Source organism: Lissotriton helveticus, chromosome 9 (genome assembly GCF_964261635.1).
Source record: "Lissotriton helveticus chromosome 9, aLisHel1.1, whole genome shotgun sequence".
NCBI lineage: Eukaryota > Metazoa > Chordata > Amphibia > Caudata > Salamandridae > Lissotriton > Lissotriton helveticus.
In genome coordinates this window covers 930,778,087-930,794,120 of record NC_136070.1, presented here as the reverse complement: position 1 = coordinate 930,794,120, position 16,034 = coordinate 930,778,087, and the positions used below count along the sequence as shown (strand labels likewise).

The 16,034-nt window shown below is 41.8% G+C and overlaps 1 protein-coding gene across 4 annotated transcripts in view; it reads right to left on the bottom strand.

The window, feature by feature from the left end:
• The window catches only part of RRP9 (ribosomal RNA processing 9, U3 small nucleolar RNA binding protein), a 161,160-nt gene that overhangs the window by 125,960 nt on the left and 19,166 nt on the right, over window positions 1–16,034 (bottom strand). For 2 of the 4 annotated variants that reach the window (XM_078661144.1, XM_078661145.1), the window contains exon 3: window positions 2,112–2,194. In XM_078661144.1, coding sequence (XP_078517270.1) covers window positions 2,112–2,194 — 83 coding nt within the window. Of the gene's footprint in view, window positions 1–2,111; window positions 2,195–14,279; window positions 14,655–16,034 lie in introns of those variants that run through there. The other 2 variants (XM_078661146.1, XM_078661147.1) reach the window with 2 other exon arrangements.

Sequence of the window (16,034 nt, the reverse complement as noted above, 5' to 3'; positions counted from 1 at the left end):
TTGTCCTCTATATGTAACCTCATTTTACTACAAGAGGCACAGGGTCTAAACAGCCCTTTTTTAGGAGTAGTAGACATAACTACCAAAACTCCCTTTTTTATCTGAAACTTGAAGAGTTGATAGGAAAATCCAAAGAGATAAGAAAAAACCTGAGCAGAGCTCAGAGGAGACTCCCGTAGCACGACGTGCGGTAGAAAATCTGAGGGACTAGGGCTCCTTCCAGGAAGGTGAGGAGGGTGATAGTGGCGGATTGGCTACTGGCCAAAGTTTGGTCCTTTTTACATAAGGACCTAGATAGGCTACTAATGTGAGGCCTCTGGCCTAGTACTAGGTATATGTCCATATGACATTACTATAATTATTTACCGGGGACTCCCACCCCGACGACGGGGAATGATTCAGGCATGTGAATCTATAAAAGATACCCATAATACTGGATAATATAGCTCCTCCCTAGCCAACCTGGCAGGAAAGATCCTCACACCCAGATTCCCTTTATCTCACTGTCTGGAAGCAAAACCCAAACCCAAACAGAAGAGCCATTGACAGCCATGGGATGCAGGACACTGGCAGAAAGAAACAGTAGGTTTAGGCAAGAAAATACCAACTTTCTAAAAGTGGCATTTTCTAAATTGTAACTTAAAATCCAACTTCCGCATTAAAAAGGATTTTAAATTACAATTCATTTGAGTGTGAACAGCATATCACTAACTGCTCCCAAAATACAATTAATACCTATTCATTGAAATAAGCCGGGATGTAGGCTACGTGGCTGTGTCCTCCCCTGTGTGATGGCTTTGGTTCCTCACGTTTATCAGTGTGGGTAAATAGATCTGTTTGATCATGTCTTCTATGCTTTCCGCAATAAACATATTTAAAAAAAAAAAAAAATTCATTGAAATAAGGTAACCCAGTGTTAGTCATTTTTCACTGATGAAAGGCTCTCTCTTCCACAGACTATGTTTTACATATGCTGGCAGTGAAAAGTTCAAACACACACCATCCTTTTTAAATGCAATGGACCTGGCCCTAAGAAACACAACCAACTTTCTAAATACCATGCGCCCTGCCCTATGAGCTTTTGGAGCTTAACTTATAACTATTAAAAAGGAAGGTTCAGGCAAAAGGTTTAATTTTCCTGGTCGAAATGGCAGCTTAAAGCTGCAATACAATTTGCAGTAGCAGGCATGAGACAGGTTTTAAAAAGCTACTTTAATAAGTGGCACAATGAGTGCTGCAGCCCACTATTAGCATTTACTTTACAGGCCATGGGTACATGTACTACCATGTACTAGAGACTAACAAGTAAAAGTGCCAATTAGGTGACAAAAGTTTAGTGAGCGAGAATAAGCACTTTGGCACTGTTCAATAGGGTAAAGTGCATAGAGTACTAATGCCACCAAAAATGAGTTCAGCAAAGTAAGGGAGTGAAGAAAAAAAGTTTGGAGGAATACTACGCCACGGAAGTCAGGTCTAACAATGACCAATGCTTGAAAATCACAAAACTAACTAAGACAATATGGGTAAAATTCCACACCCTAAAAAGTGCCTAGATTAGAGTGCAAAAACAATCAGATCATCTAGCTATAATACCAATTCACATGACATATTTCTTTCACACTGATCTGCTGACAAATTCCCATGTAGTTATCCAATCAGGGAAAACTCAACACCACAACAACTTGATCACATCTCCCACAAATGTTTAAGGAAATGGACCCTAGCTTCCAAAATGAAAGCAAGGTTGGTGTGTCCAGGGAGACGTCTGCATTGACCCCCACTGGGCTGGCAAATAAATCACTCTGCAAGAGGAAGGCACATCCTACGGCTTTCTCCCAAGCTTTGATAACCATGGCTATTAAAACCAGAGACAGGACAATGTGGACTCAGGAAAAAGCTTTACATTAGAATGACAAGCCGAGGACAGATGTGCTCGTTGGGATACTAAGTTATCAAGTCCCCTTATAACTGAAGAATTCTGATTTCTCTAACTAGTAGAAATTGGTTATTTCGAAATCTGTATATCAGACAAAGCAGATGCAGTACTGAAAAATAAGAGAAGTGACCTGCTCCCTTTAGCACTAACACATGCTCACAAACGCTTCCTTTACCCTTCTGTTTCTGAATCACTCGAGATCTCCTCGTTATGTCGGGAAACAATCTTCTTTCGTGGCTTTCCATCTGCTTCAGTCTGCTGAAAAATGGAGGAGACAAGGCATAAGACAAATGGGTATGTGGGTTCAGTTGAACATTAGTTTTCAATATAAAGAGCACTGCAGAAAAACAGGGGCAGTAGGGAAAATAAATAAATTAAATAAGCAGAAAACAATATGCCAAATGTAGAAATAAGTTCAATATGGGCCTGGAAAACTAAAGCTTCATTAAAACAAATCTACATACCAAATAAAGGATCACACCAGCCAAAATCAAAAACTCGCAGGGGCAGCAAATGATTTTACCCGTCTTAATTTGGTAAATCTCCAATTAAGCAAGAAAACAAACAAAGAACACTGAACCGTTAATTGTTTAATTTTACGGACCATTACATCACAATGTCCTATTTTCGTATATTAAAGGATGCCAAAAAGAACTTGCTGCCCCTATGGCAGCATTGTGAAATTAAATTTCTAATGCAACCAGGAGGCTTCTAAAGTGGAAAAACACCGTCATGTTCACAAATTCAGATGCTATTAAAACATCAACAATTCGAAAGTTAAACTGAAATGGCTAAGAGAGTTGTAAAGCAGTTTTCCAGTGCATTATGAGTGACAATAAGAAAACGGCATTCTGGAATATAACCAAGAAGCAACCTATGCTTAATTTAATGGCAGGGATGAACTTTGGTTTTGGTTTTCCAGGCCTGGCTTAATATGGCTAATCTTAAACAAGTAGCTTTCAAGTCTGAGACTACACGTTTACAGCAATTGCAAATGTTACAAAAACATATTAAAAAAAAACAACTAACTGATGCACAAAATAGTAATGAGTGATACAGAGAGTACAAGCTCCAGTGGCAAGAAATACTAATCAAGTGCACAGCTACTTTTTAGGCCAGCCTGGGCAGTGCTGCGCCGCGCTACCTTGCCGGCTGACCGATCATCAAAACCAGTCATGAAATAAAACAGAGGACGGTTGATACTGACGGACTTCCAACAGCACAAATCTGGCAATCAAATTTAGAATAGCACCACATACTGCATTTGAAATATCAGATTATACCAGATTTTTTGAAGGATAAACTAGATTTATGAACGAATTCAGCACAGACCGCAGGAAAATGTGTTTATTGCCCTGAAGAAGTCCGAGAGGATGTAACGCGTTTGCTACGGTCTTTTTATCTTGCCGAAAAAGAAGTCATAAATAAAGAGATGAAACAACTCTGCTGAACTGCCATTCTTTCGCTGAAATATGATTTATAAATGTTTATTTAAAACTAATCATTTCTTGTGAACCTTAACTGAAATCAGAGTACTGGATCATTGTGTGTTGTTTATGGTAAAGTGAGGCACTCTGGGGCAGATTTATGATAACTGGTGCATCCCCAGGGATGCGCCAGTTATTTTGCGCCGCTGCTCCGCCACCCATGGTGCGCCGCATTTACAATGCGGCGCACCATGGGGCAAAAACGGCACAGATGCGTGACGCATCTGTGCCGTAAAGGTGGCGCATTGCTGGAGTTGCGTCGCAAACGCGACGCAGCTCCAGCAAGGCTCGGGGGTGCCCTATCTGACCAATGCTGCGTCAAGACCTACGCCTGCTTCAAGCAGGCGCAGGGTTTTGACGCAGCATTGGCCTGAAAGTGACTGAGTGAAATCTTATAGATTTCACTCAGCCACTTTTGCGATGCGGACCTGCCCCAGAACGCCCACCCTGCGCCAGAACGCCCACAAGTGGCGCAGGGCTTTACAACGTGACGCATCTGCCTAGATGCGTCATGTTGTAAATGGGTCGTAGGGATGCGCCACGTTCACGCCGCAGTTGCGTGATGCAAACATGGCGCATTACCAACATAAATCTGCCCCGGCGTGTCTTAGGAGATTTAGGGGTTTCGGATCTCCGGTCCTTAGCACCTTGCCTGCTTAGATAAAAATTCACTACGGATAGGTGCAATTTTGTATCGCCTCAAACCCCGTTCTATCTGCACAACAATTCGAAAGGTCTACTGAAATGGCTAAGAGAGTTGTAAAGCAGTTATGAGTGACAATAAGAAAACGGCATTCTGGAATACAACCAAGAAGCAACCTAAACTTAATTTCATGGCACGGATGAACTTTGGTTTTGGTTTTCCAGGCCTGGATAAATATGGCTACATTTAAACAAGTAGCTTTCAAGTCTGAAACTACACGTTTACAGCAATTGGAAATGTTACAAAAACATAAAAAAAAAACGAACTAATGCACAAAATAGTAAGGAGTGATACTGAGAGTACAAGTTCCAGTGGCAAGGAATACTAATCAAGTGCACACCTACTTTTGAGGCCTAGCCTGGGCAGCGCATGCGCTGCTCTGCGAGGCATGCTGTATTCAGGTAGGGACGTGAAGCCTCCCCCATATTTTCATTGGCTCGTGTCATTGTCCGCTGTAAACTGAGCCTGTTCATAAGTCAATAGGCTTAGTAGTCCCTCCTTAGTACCGCGTGGTCTCATTTTGTAACCTCCCATGATGACACCCGTTACGTGTGTTGTTACTCAGTAGGCTTTAATTACAGACTGCAAGCACTATTTTCTCAAATAGCTTTGACCTGCCAACTGCTGTTGCAGGCAGACACACCCTCTAACACTTTTTAAAACAAATTATAGCATTAACACATTTGCAATGCAATATGTCTTGCATTTGCAAGAGTTTAAGCTATTGGCATTGTAAATGACGACGTCTTTAATTTATCAGTTTTAAAAACAACACAAATAAAAGGCATTGTCATTTACAATATCAATAGCTCAAACTCTCGTAAATGCAAAACCTACTGCATTGCAAATGCTTGTTAGGTTTGAAGCACACAGTTCTAGGCACAGGTCTAGCATAAAATGAAAACCGCCCAGAGTCGCAGGTTTCATAATTAGAGGTTCTTAATGAATTAGGCATTACACAAAAAAGATGTACTTAATTTTAATCTATTTAATGTTGAGATTTTGACATGCTCCGTTACAAACAAAATCAAGTGAGATTTTTTAAACAGTGATTTTTCGCTGTCTAACTCGCAGAATCACCCATCATCATAACTAAATTGAGAAAGGAAGATCAGAAATATAAACGGTAAATGTTGAAAATTGTCTATTCAATGAATAGAGTGCATTGAGGTTCACGATGGGTCAGAAACATGGCCTGCTGGAGTGGTGCGCACTGGATTTCAATTTGTGAACCAGATTTGGAATTATTAGATTGCATTTAACCAAAGGATACAGGATCGCTGAAGCTATTGGCTACGATTTCCCTACAGAATATTTCAGTTTTAGGTTACACTGGCTACGGATGTGTTCAAACACTCTTGTGAAAGTGGAGCAATTTGAACTTGGCTCTTTCTGTGCAGTAATAGTCGAGTTAGATGTCCCAAAAAGCAGGGTTACTGCAGAATCAGGTTCCAAATAGACCAGTGACTAACTGGGATGCACGAGTTGTCGGTAGGGACTGCCTGTTCTTAGATGTGTCAGCAAGTAAGAACATTTGGAGGCCTCTCACTCTGGCTCAAAATACGTACATCAAAGTCTGGAGAGGGATTTTCTTTTCCTTAATTCACCAAGGTTTTTTTTTAACATGTTCAGCAATTCGGTGGACTCGAACATCACAATCTCACACTGAAAAGCTGAATGTAATCATTTAAGTCCTATGTAGCACTCCAGCATCATATGCAAGCATCATGCAACAAAATATCCCGGTAACCTCTCTTATGTATAGCTTCATGCAAACTAGGGAACAGCTTCATAAAAAATAATAATAATTACACAACAGAGAGCAAGCTGATCAGCTACTGACAAACATTAAATTATCATCTTGAAGGTACCGTTCGGGTAGAAGCTGAATTGAACGAAAAATTGATTTTAATTGTAATGGATAAGGTATTGGCTGTATGCCCTGTAATTATGTCCTTACATACAACACCCATACCTACTATGTCTGGAGCTCAATAATCATAATACCAACTAAACTAAATAGAGAACACAAAAAGTGCTCCTCCTTCAACCTGAAATAAAGACAATACAACTGGAAATAGTGAGTTGGGGACATAGGCCTAGTGGGAGAGAGAATAAAGGGCCAATACTATGCGCTTCCTTCTACAATCTGGTACAATGCGGGAATCATTTGTCGTAATTGCTCCCCCTCACACTCATGCCCTGAACTCCGATTCTTGGCTACTGTGCTGTGTGGTATCTCTTCAAAATGCTTCTCCTTAGCTACAGATCTAAGAATGTTGGTCCAGCAAAAACAACAAATTGTTTCTTAGGTATCTAACACAAGTTCAAGATGGTTCCAAAATTCCACAGAGACAGCACAGCCTTAAGGTCTATATTACGTTTCTAAATCCATCACCGTGGGTTTTGGAGTCAAAGGACCAGTACACTGAGGATCCCCCCCATTTAAGAGTTTCACTAGTCATATGCATCAAACCTCTATACAGAACATTTGCTTTGGGGTGGGTTGTGTCAAAAAATTTGCGGCTAGTCAATGGAAATAAACTATTTCTTCTTCAAGAACAGTAGAGATGGTTTTCTTTTTCCAACCTACAAAGAAGTCAGAATGAAGGAATATTGGGAAAAAAGGTCTGTAATTGCATAGGTATATATCGGTTGAAAGTTGCAAACAGCTAGAACTTGAGAATGGTAACGTACCTGCATCTAAGCACTTCCAGGTTTTGTGGATGGGAGAAGTAAAAACACACCTTTTGCAACCACAATGACATGAATGGCAACTACACCAGCTCCTCAAGGGAGACCCAGCTGAACTAGAGTAGACTCGGTTGACTCCAGTTTCTCACAAGTTCAGCACTCACCAGTCTAAGCGCTGTACCCAAATAAAAAAAATAAAAAAAAGTAGCCGACACAGGCAGGGAAAGAGAACCTTGCATCTTCCCTTTGAACCAGTCCTTTTAAGTTTAACTCTAAAGGTCTAAAGTACCCGAACAGTGCAGTCCATGAAAGAGAAAGAAAAAAAAAACTGGTGGTACTTACCTGCCCGGTAAAGACTGCAATGTGCAGGTCAAGCAGTGCAACGTCTGTGGCGTAAAGGCTTCAAAATCCCAAAAAAATTTGCGTTTGGACAAAATATATATATATTATTTTTTTTGTTTTACAATAGACAAGGTCCCAGCACCTTCCCAAATAAAGTTCTGCAAAAACAGTGGCCGAACAAAACCAGAAATGACAAAGCCAAAAGACTAGATAAACAACCAGACACTTATTAGCACTACCAACGCTTGTTTTATGGTAGAGCTGTCTAATACTGGGAGCGAGATTATATTATATATAGATATATGCCAAATTTGGCATGTAGTTTCAGAGTCAATATTGAGATCAAGACAACAAGCAAGTAGGGCACTCAGGGCAGGGGTAGAGGGGATTGGCAAGACCCTGTCTGAACACAGGTAGTGTGGCAATGAGGAAGATGCTCAAAATTTTTTCTATACTGGCATAATAGCCAGAGCAGAATATACAAATGGAGCCCTAGCAGGAGAAACCCCTGCTGGAAAGGGTGTGGCAACGCTGGGTCTCTTCTTCATTTGTTCTGTCAATGCCCCAAACTTAAATGATTTTAAAGCAGATCCTCAAAGACACTAACTAAATGTACGGAGTGAAATTGATCAGGTTCCCAGCTTATATTATGGTTGGAGAGGCAGATCGCCTTCCATACCCCTTGAAGAGATCACAGAGGCATGAAAATCTCATTGATACTGTGTGCGGCTAAACAGGCAATCTTACACCTTTGGTGTAGGGAAGAAACATCAACACATCCTACCTCAATGTATGGGTAAGGGATATGCTTGACTTTAAAAACACTACTAGGAATAGAGGGCCAGCATGATCACTTAGAAAAATGTGGAAAGCCTGTTTTTCCGTACTGGCAACAGAAGTAAAAGAGATAACATGCCCTAAATACCCGAGTAATACACACACCATAGGCCCATCCAAATCGTTAGATTGAACCTTGGGTCTTAATCTATATTTTTTCTGAAGCATCGGAAATCCTGAAACATGAATTTCTAGAAGTGGTATTACCATGTAGAAATCGCTCAAAATCGGGAGGAGGAAAACGTTGTTAAATTAGTCTATACGGTTTGTATTTGTTGGTACGTATCCTTGCTCAGAGTTACCAGGTGGCAATTATTGAGTTTTGCAACAATGTCATTTTTTCTTTGTTTACCTATCTATCTCAGATCAGTTAATCATAAACAAAAGGCACTGGAGTCATTCAGCTGGTGTGCGTATTAGTTCTGACGCATGGAGTCATATACATAACACGTGCCTGTCAGTGGTATGACGTATTTACGTCATCACGGTTTATTTTTATTTTTTAAGATGCTGCACAGCATCCCAACGTAGTACAGCACTGCCAAAAGCAACTGTCAAAGGAAATAGGGCATAAAAGCAAGACCTACTGGCTTTGCCAATGCTGGTTTTAAAAAGCCACGCAACAATACCTAGAAGTTTGAACTGCTAAGGAGAATTTCAGAAATCAATAGTCAAAGACATTATTGTCCAATAAATGTTTTGTGGCAGACACATGGCCAGTCCAGGTAGTTCTTAGAAACCAGTTGATTTTAATGTCTACTGGTTTCCCTGTAGAGCAATCCGTTTTAGAAGCGGTCAATGAGACACATATGGACATGTCTTTTTATATAAGCAGTGCTCCTTAGAGAAAACAGATGGTTTGCCAACAAGCCAGTCATTTATGAGTCAAGATGGGGCAGTTACATGACAGATACACTGTATTTGTCGTAGGCATTGATTTGTCTTGAAATCAATCGGTTTTCTATAGTTCAATACTACTAGAGAATGAAAGAATATTGCTTTTCTAGCTTCAAGTTTTCACAGGTGGTTGAGGCCCTTATGCAGAACTCTGAAAGCAATCTTATCCCCACAAGTTAGAATCTAAAGACGGTCAATTAATGTGCCAGATACAGAAAAGTAAGCACAATCAGCAAATCACAGACTTGAATCCTGATGATCGAATTCAGCCTTACTTCCTTCAAGTGTGGAACAAGCATTGGCAAAGTCAATAGGTCTGGCTATAATGTACGAACACATGTAAACAGGCATTCACAAATGCTGGGTGCAAGCATTGAATGCACAAATATTTATTACATTAAAGCCTGCGCTACTGACTTTCCCAAAGCTGGAAAAAAAGGAGCAAACAGATTGCTTTCTGTGTAAAATCCATATAGGAGAAAGAGAGCTAAATGTGACTAAAATATAGTGGACTTTATTTTTTAGATGTATACTAATGCCTTGTGTATTCTAATAGAAACACTTCCTAGAAAGCAGAATGATACACTGCCAGCTGGATAGCATGAGGTGAGCAAGTAAGTCTCCTCTGGGTCTAGCAAATTCCCATTCTACGCATGTTTTAAAGAATTGCTAAGAATAAGCCACCCAGACAGACGCTGTAAAGCCAGATCTAAAAAAAAAAAAAAATTTAAAAAAAAAAAAGAGAAACTTAACTTATCTAGATAAGCCATTACAACGCTAAATCTTCATTCATGGGCATACTACTTTAGGGGTAATTAAATATCGGGTGAAATCTGTGAAAGTGGTTTTCAGCGCAGTCTGTTAGTAGAGGACAAGCAAAAAGCTGTAACTCCTTCCTACCCCATACAATCGGTATTAATAACTGCTGGGAGGGAGTTGGCGATAGAATTAACAGGGATTTCTAGTGCAACCCTGGGGGTCGCCTTAGAAATTAAGAATTACTTGGAAGGGGAATCACTAATTTGATTCCCAATTCTTCCCTATATTTCACCTTTAAACTCCCCCTGTTTTCAGCAGATGGAGTCCTTGGATGAGGGTTAAGGGGTAGTAAGAAGTTTAGAGGATTCAGGAAACTGTACTATTAAGGGGTAGTAAGGGGCATTTAAGGTTCAGGAAATGGCAGCTTGAAGGGGTAGTAAGGAATGTTTACAGTTCAGGGAAGGCAGGGTTAAAGAGTAGTACAAAGTGTTAAGGTTCCGAGAAAGGTAGTGTTAATGAGTATTAAGAGCGTTGAGGGTATTTCTACTGGCGCACAGACATTCTTTTCAGCATGTAGAACAATTCTGTTTTGCGCTCCCTTACATGAACCTGTGGAAAATGACTAAAATTATGTATATATAAGCGGCGTTCATTTGTGTTCACCTCAGCCGCTATTGAAAGTAAAATGAAGATCGTGAACCAGTGACCACACCATCTTGTCCCTTTTAGGCCCCATCGTGCACGTAAGTGGAAGCCATTTTGTGTGCCTTGGCCTCTCTGCCCACTGCCAATAGCCTGCACGTCTCTCCCCCTCACTCCCTGGCCTCGCAAGCATCCCCCGCGCCCTGCCGGCCCCCGATCTCTCCTGCCTGGGCCATAAATGCACCTCCAGCGCGACCCTTCCTCAGAGCCACATCCCGCGCTGAACCCCCACACTCCTTTCATCTCACTCCTTTTGATAACCTCTTCCTCCCTGCCCGATTGTCCGGCCTGATCCCAGGCCATCACCTAGCCCAGCAGATGCAGTTTATTGCCCCCTACAGCAGGAAGTCCCCCCATCAAAGGAGCGGGGATTAATCAACGCCTTCACACCACAAGATCCGATTGATCGCCCATATTCCCGCTCCCAGCGGATTGTCCTGCTGTGCGATAGCCATCACGCTGAGATTGGGGTGGGAACCTCTACTGTAGATATGTGTGGGAACGGGCCTGAAGTGGGGATTCCGGGGATGTCTTTCCGTACATCAAAGCATTGCCAAGAACGTGTTGTATGCAATAAAGTCATAAACCTGTGTATAAGAGGCCAGGCCTCAGAGATGTTGTTAGAGCACCTCGAGAAGATACCCTGTTGTCTGATCTGACGTGTTCTGCTCCGTCGGAATAAACTCCTGTTTCCGGCCTTCCTGTCTCCGGCGCCTGCCTCTTTGTTTGGTAATCTCGAATGGTATGAGAGGCGGCTAACGCCGGGCAAATACTGAAGGGTTCTTGGTCTAATTCGGCCCTACCTTTTTACAAACCCGGTACCTCTAGTGCATTTGCTGCTCTTAATTTTTTTCTTACTGCAATGTAACATTTAAAATAAGTATTTATTCATTCTTAGATCTTGTCACTCTCTCTTTCGCCCTCACCCTCGAGCAGCCCTGAAAATTCCCGCCAATAGCAAATTCTAACCAGTGCAGAAGGTGTGCGTTGTAAATAGGTTACGTAGGCAGCAGGACACGTCTTCAGTTATTAAGATGGATTTATTATGTTACAAGAAAAATAAGACAGCAGAGCAGTAAACCTCACAGCTGACCAGACCAACTGCCAAGGCTGGAATCTTCACATCACAGATAGAACACACTTCGGTACTATGGGAGATAGAGAAGGTAGAAACACTAAGAAAGGACTACAGACACCAAGTAGTCATATTGAACCAAGTAAGAATATACAACACATCTTCTCCCCTTACAGACAAAACACAAATGAAAGACTCAAACACATAGTAAGAGTTAAAGCATGGAGAAACACAAAGAAGAAAACATAGCAGGTAGGAGGTCAGCGACCTCGTGAACTTCCAGAACACTAAGGAAGAGAATCAGGATCAAGATGAGAATGATGATGAAGATCATGATGACCACCTTCTCCCCTTCGATTGACAAAACATGAAGAGCCAGTCCACTCTCTACAATCAGTCATTGTGGCCATCAAAAACGGAAATAGAGAGTTCACTTTCTCCAATCAGTGCTTGTCCGTAGCGGCTTATCGCTAATTGTTGAAGATAGAACAGTTCTGGAAGAATGCTCCTGAAGAAAAAAACTTGGAGCCAGTTTCCTTACAGTCCAAAATCTAGGTTCTGGATCTTTTCCTCGGGTTGTGAGCCTCTGGTTGTAATTCGGGCCACTAAGTTCCCTTAAAAATTGTATTTCCTTTGTGGACAAACTGTCTCAGTACTGTGGGTTATACAGCCTGGTTCAAATCGCGGAACATTTATCCCGGTTCAAAGAACCAACTCGTCACAACTTTGTCGTGGTACTGGAGCTCTTGTCCTTCACGAACTTTGGTCGTGAACTCCGCCGGTTCTGGGACTCCCTTTGTCCACTCCCAGTACTGATTGTGGGACTTTTGTCCTCCTCCGGCCCTGGGACGTCCTTTGTCCTCTCCCGGTTCTAAATCTGGAACCTTTGTCCCCTTCCGGTCCTGGGACGTCCTTTGTCCTCTCCCGGTTAGATTCTGGGACCTTTGTCCCCTTCCGGTCCTGGGACATTCTTCGTCCTCTCCCGGTAACGATTCTGGGACCTTACTTTATCCCCTGCTGGTTCTGACGGTCCTTGGACTTGTATAGTCCTCTCCCTGTTCCTGATAATGTCAGTCTTGGGACTTCTTTTGTCCCCTTTCGGTCCTGTGACTTTTTTTTTTTACTTCTGCACCTTCTTGCTTCTCTGACATGGTTAAGGGCCCGCTCCTAGATGCGGGATGTTTGCCCCTGTCAAGAGTCCTGTGGCCTGCTTCTGGGCTCACTGTCAACCAAATGGACTCTTTGCCCGACGTGTGTCCCTGTTCAGGATCCTCTGACCAACTTCTGGGTCTGTGACAGTCAGGGCTCTTTGTTCTAGTTTTAGGCTCTTTGTCACAGTCCTGAGCCCTCTTGCCCGGTTCTTGGCTTTCCCCCGTTCTGGACTGCTTCCGGTTTTTTGACTTTCCTGGTTCTGGGCTCTCTGTCCTTGTTCCGGGACCTTCTCACTTTTACACAAAATGCTTTAAATTTGTCCCGGTTTCCAAATGCAGGTGAAATTGTAACCATCCTATTGCTGCTTTCATTACTGCTTTGTTGTGCCACTCACAATCTTTTTACACTATGAAGATGGTGATCCTGACATTGAATATGTGCACAGTAACATTAATGATTTGGTGTCAAAAGCTTAACGCATGAACAAAATAGAACACACAATGCTCATAGTCACTGTCTTAAACATAGGTTGTATGGATACCGATAACTGTATCATGTACTCCCCATTGGTGCCTCATAACTTTAAGTACTTCAGCCTCTTGAAGCATGGATTCCAAGTAAAACAGCAGCGTGTTTAATTTCAGAAGCTTATTATAATATATCTTCTACTCCACTCGTACTGCCAGCCATTGACAATGAAAATTCATGAAATACCTCAAAAATCCACTAGATGGCAGACTTGTAAGAGAAAGTAAAGCTTTAATTTCAACTCGTTTGTACTTCCAATTACGAATGCTTTGACTTTTTTTCCCGATCTCTGTGCTCAAAGGACTTTTTTTTTTTAATTCCACGAAGCATACGGGAACAAGTTCTCTCAGAATAAAGTACCAATCAAATAAATAAATGCACTCGTTCACCTTAACTCCCTGAAAAATTTACAGCTGAACAGCACCGGAAATTCGTGTTCAAAGCTGTGAAATGCTTGTTCTGTCAGATCGTGCACATTCAGGCTCTCCAGCGTTAAAAGGTTCGTTTTTTTTCTTTCAAGGCGTAATACCGTAGCGATAGAGTGTGCAGAGCAACGGCCAACATGACGACTCAACGTTGCGGAATGACTCACTGAAAGTACTCCAATGGTGGACGTAGGACAATTCACAGGGCACAGGCTGATTCTTCGCTAGGAGGAAATTAAATTCCACTACGTCATCAGTGCACAAATGTCAGCACCGGAGAAGGATCACTCAGCACCGGAGAAAGATTACTCGGCTGACTAACGGTAAAGGAGGCTGTGTGAATAACTTCAAGGGAAATAAGTATTTGACAAAATAACCAATGCCTCATACGTTCGTGCCACGCACTACACTTGTCCCTTTGCTCTCACTTGGCAATATGGTATTGTACAAAACAGTGTCTAGTAATGAGACTTTCAAATGATGCAAGCGCTCAGTTTCACTCTTCGTCCGTGTACGTATGACACATAAAACATGCGCTTGTTTTAAATTGAGTCAATTAAATATACATGCACATATCACTCATGCTAACCACTTCTCTGACCTGTCACCTTAGGATGTGCTTTCAACCGCAGCTGTGTTTCACATTAGGCAGATCATCTGGAGTGACAGATGATAGACATTGGGAAAGTTGTGACAAGTTTCTTGTCAATAGGTTTCGTTTTCCTCAAGTTTCTCTCCTTACATTAGTTTCTGGCATCATTGACCGTTTCTTTTCCTCTGTTCTTACGATTAACCGTTTCTTTTCTAGTTTTTTTCTTGTGGCTAGTTTCTTCTTACTTTCTTGCGTTTCAAAGGTTTTAGTTGTTTTTCCTCTCGTTTGTGGCCGCCTTTAGGTGGGTTCTTAGTTGTGAGGCCTCGCTCGTGCTGCTCTGCTGTTCTTGGTCTTCCTTCTGGTCTACTCCTCTGGTCTGGTCAGCTTCAGATGTCGCCAAAATGTTGTAAATAGATTAGGTAGGCAGCAAGACACGTCTTCAGTTAATAAGATGGATTTATTAAGTTACAAGATAAGGTAAGACAGCAGCGCAGTAAACCTCACAGCTGACCAGACCATCAACTGCCAAGGCTGGAATCTTCACATCACAGATAGAACACACTTCGGTACTATGGGAGATAGAGAAGGTAGAAACACTAAGAAAGGACTACAGACACCAAGTAGTCATATTGAACCAAGTAAGAATATACAAGGGCGATGACTTGATGTTAGATTGCTATAGTGCAGTGATTGTCAAACAGAGTGATGTGGATCTCGAGAACTGTCACAGGGCAGCTCTTCAGTACTTTTGTTGTTTTCCATCTTGCAGACAGGAATAGGGTTTTTTTTGTCATCGCCCTTCTCTGTGAGCATGAAACTGCACCAATCACAGAGCCCGCCCCGCCCAAGCCTTCTTCAGCCAATCCATGCCACAGAAAGGAAAGTTTTACCTCTGTAAGGTTTGCGGTCTCGCAGCATCATGAAGACAGGCTACGTCCTGATATCCCTCAGCCTGCCAACCCCAGCTTCATTCAACAGACACCATCATTTACGCCTGTGAAAACATTTCTAGAAACAGGGCAGAGGGTTTATTGCAGGCACTAACATTCTAAGGTTCAGTTCCAAGTGTCCCACTAAATACAGGTGCTCAAACATTTCCCAGTGTTCACAGGATCTGTTCTCACTTCTGTGATGGCTGTGAGACACAAGGGTGAAGACATCCTCCTGTCTACCGAAATTATTGCATTTGTGGATGAACAATAATAGTTTGTGGATAAACTTCTTATGCGGTGATGATAGGATGCAGGAGGGCAAAGGGAATGTTCTTATCCTTTGGACAAAATAAATATTAAAATTGCTTGTCCCTGGCACCAATTAATATGTCCCGAAAGTTGAGCGATACAAATGCCACAAGGGGTGTTTAGGGTTTAGAAAATAGTAGCATTAAGGGATAGTGAGAGTTTTAGGAATGGGTAAGGTTATAGGGTAGTAAGGGGTTTTTAGGGTTCAGAGGAACTGTAACTTTAAGAGGCATCATGGAGTTTGCAGGGTGCAGGGAATGGTAGCGTTGGAAGAGCATTAAGGGGTGTTTAAAGACACAGGAAATGATCATTTAAAATTGCAGTGTATTAAATTATTTTAATGTAAAAAAAATATGAAGCAAATTAAATATATTAGTAATTTAATATTTTAAAAGAGCCTAGGAGCTATCAAAAAACAGTTTCTCTAGAGCCCATAAATCTTAAAACTAGAAATTAGAAGAAAAAAAACACCATTCTCTCAAGGACCGCCATGATAAGGTTATCACTAAAGTTGATATTGTGAAGGGGTGTTGGCTAGACTGCAATACACCAACCCATTCTTTTCAACTGCCTTCCTCCCATCGGTCCCGCTGCCAGAGAAGGACAAACACCATCATTTTCTAATTATCTAGGAGACACAAAGTATTGCAGGGGCATGTGTTTG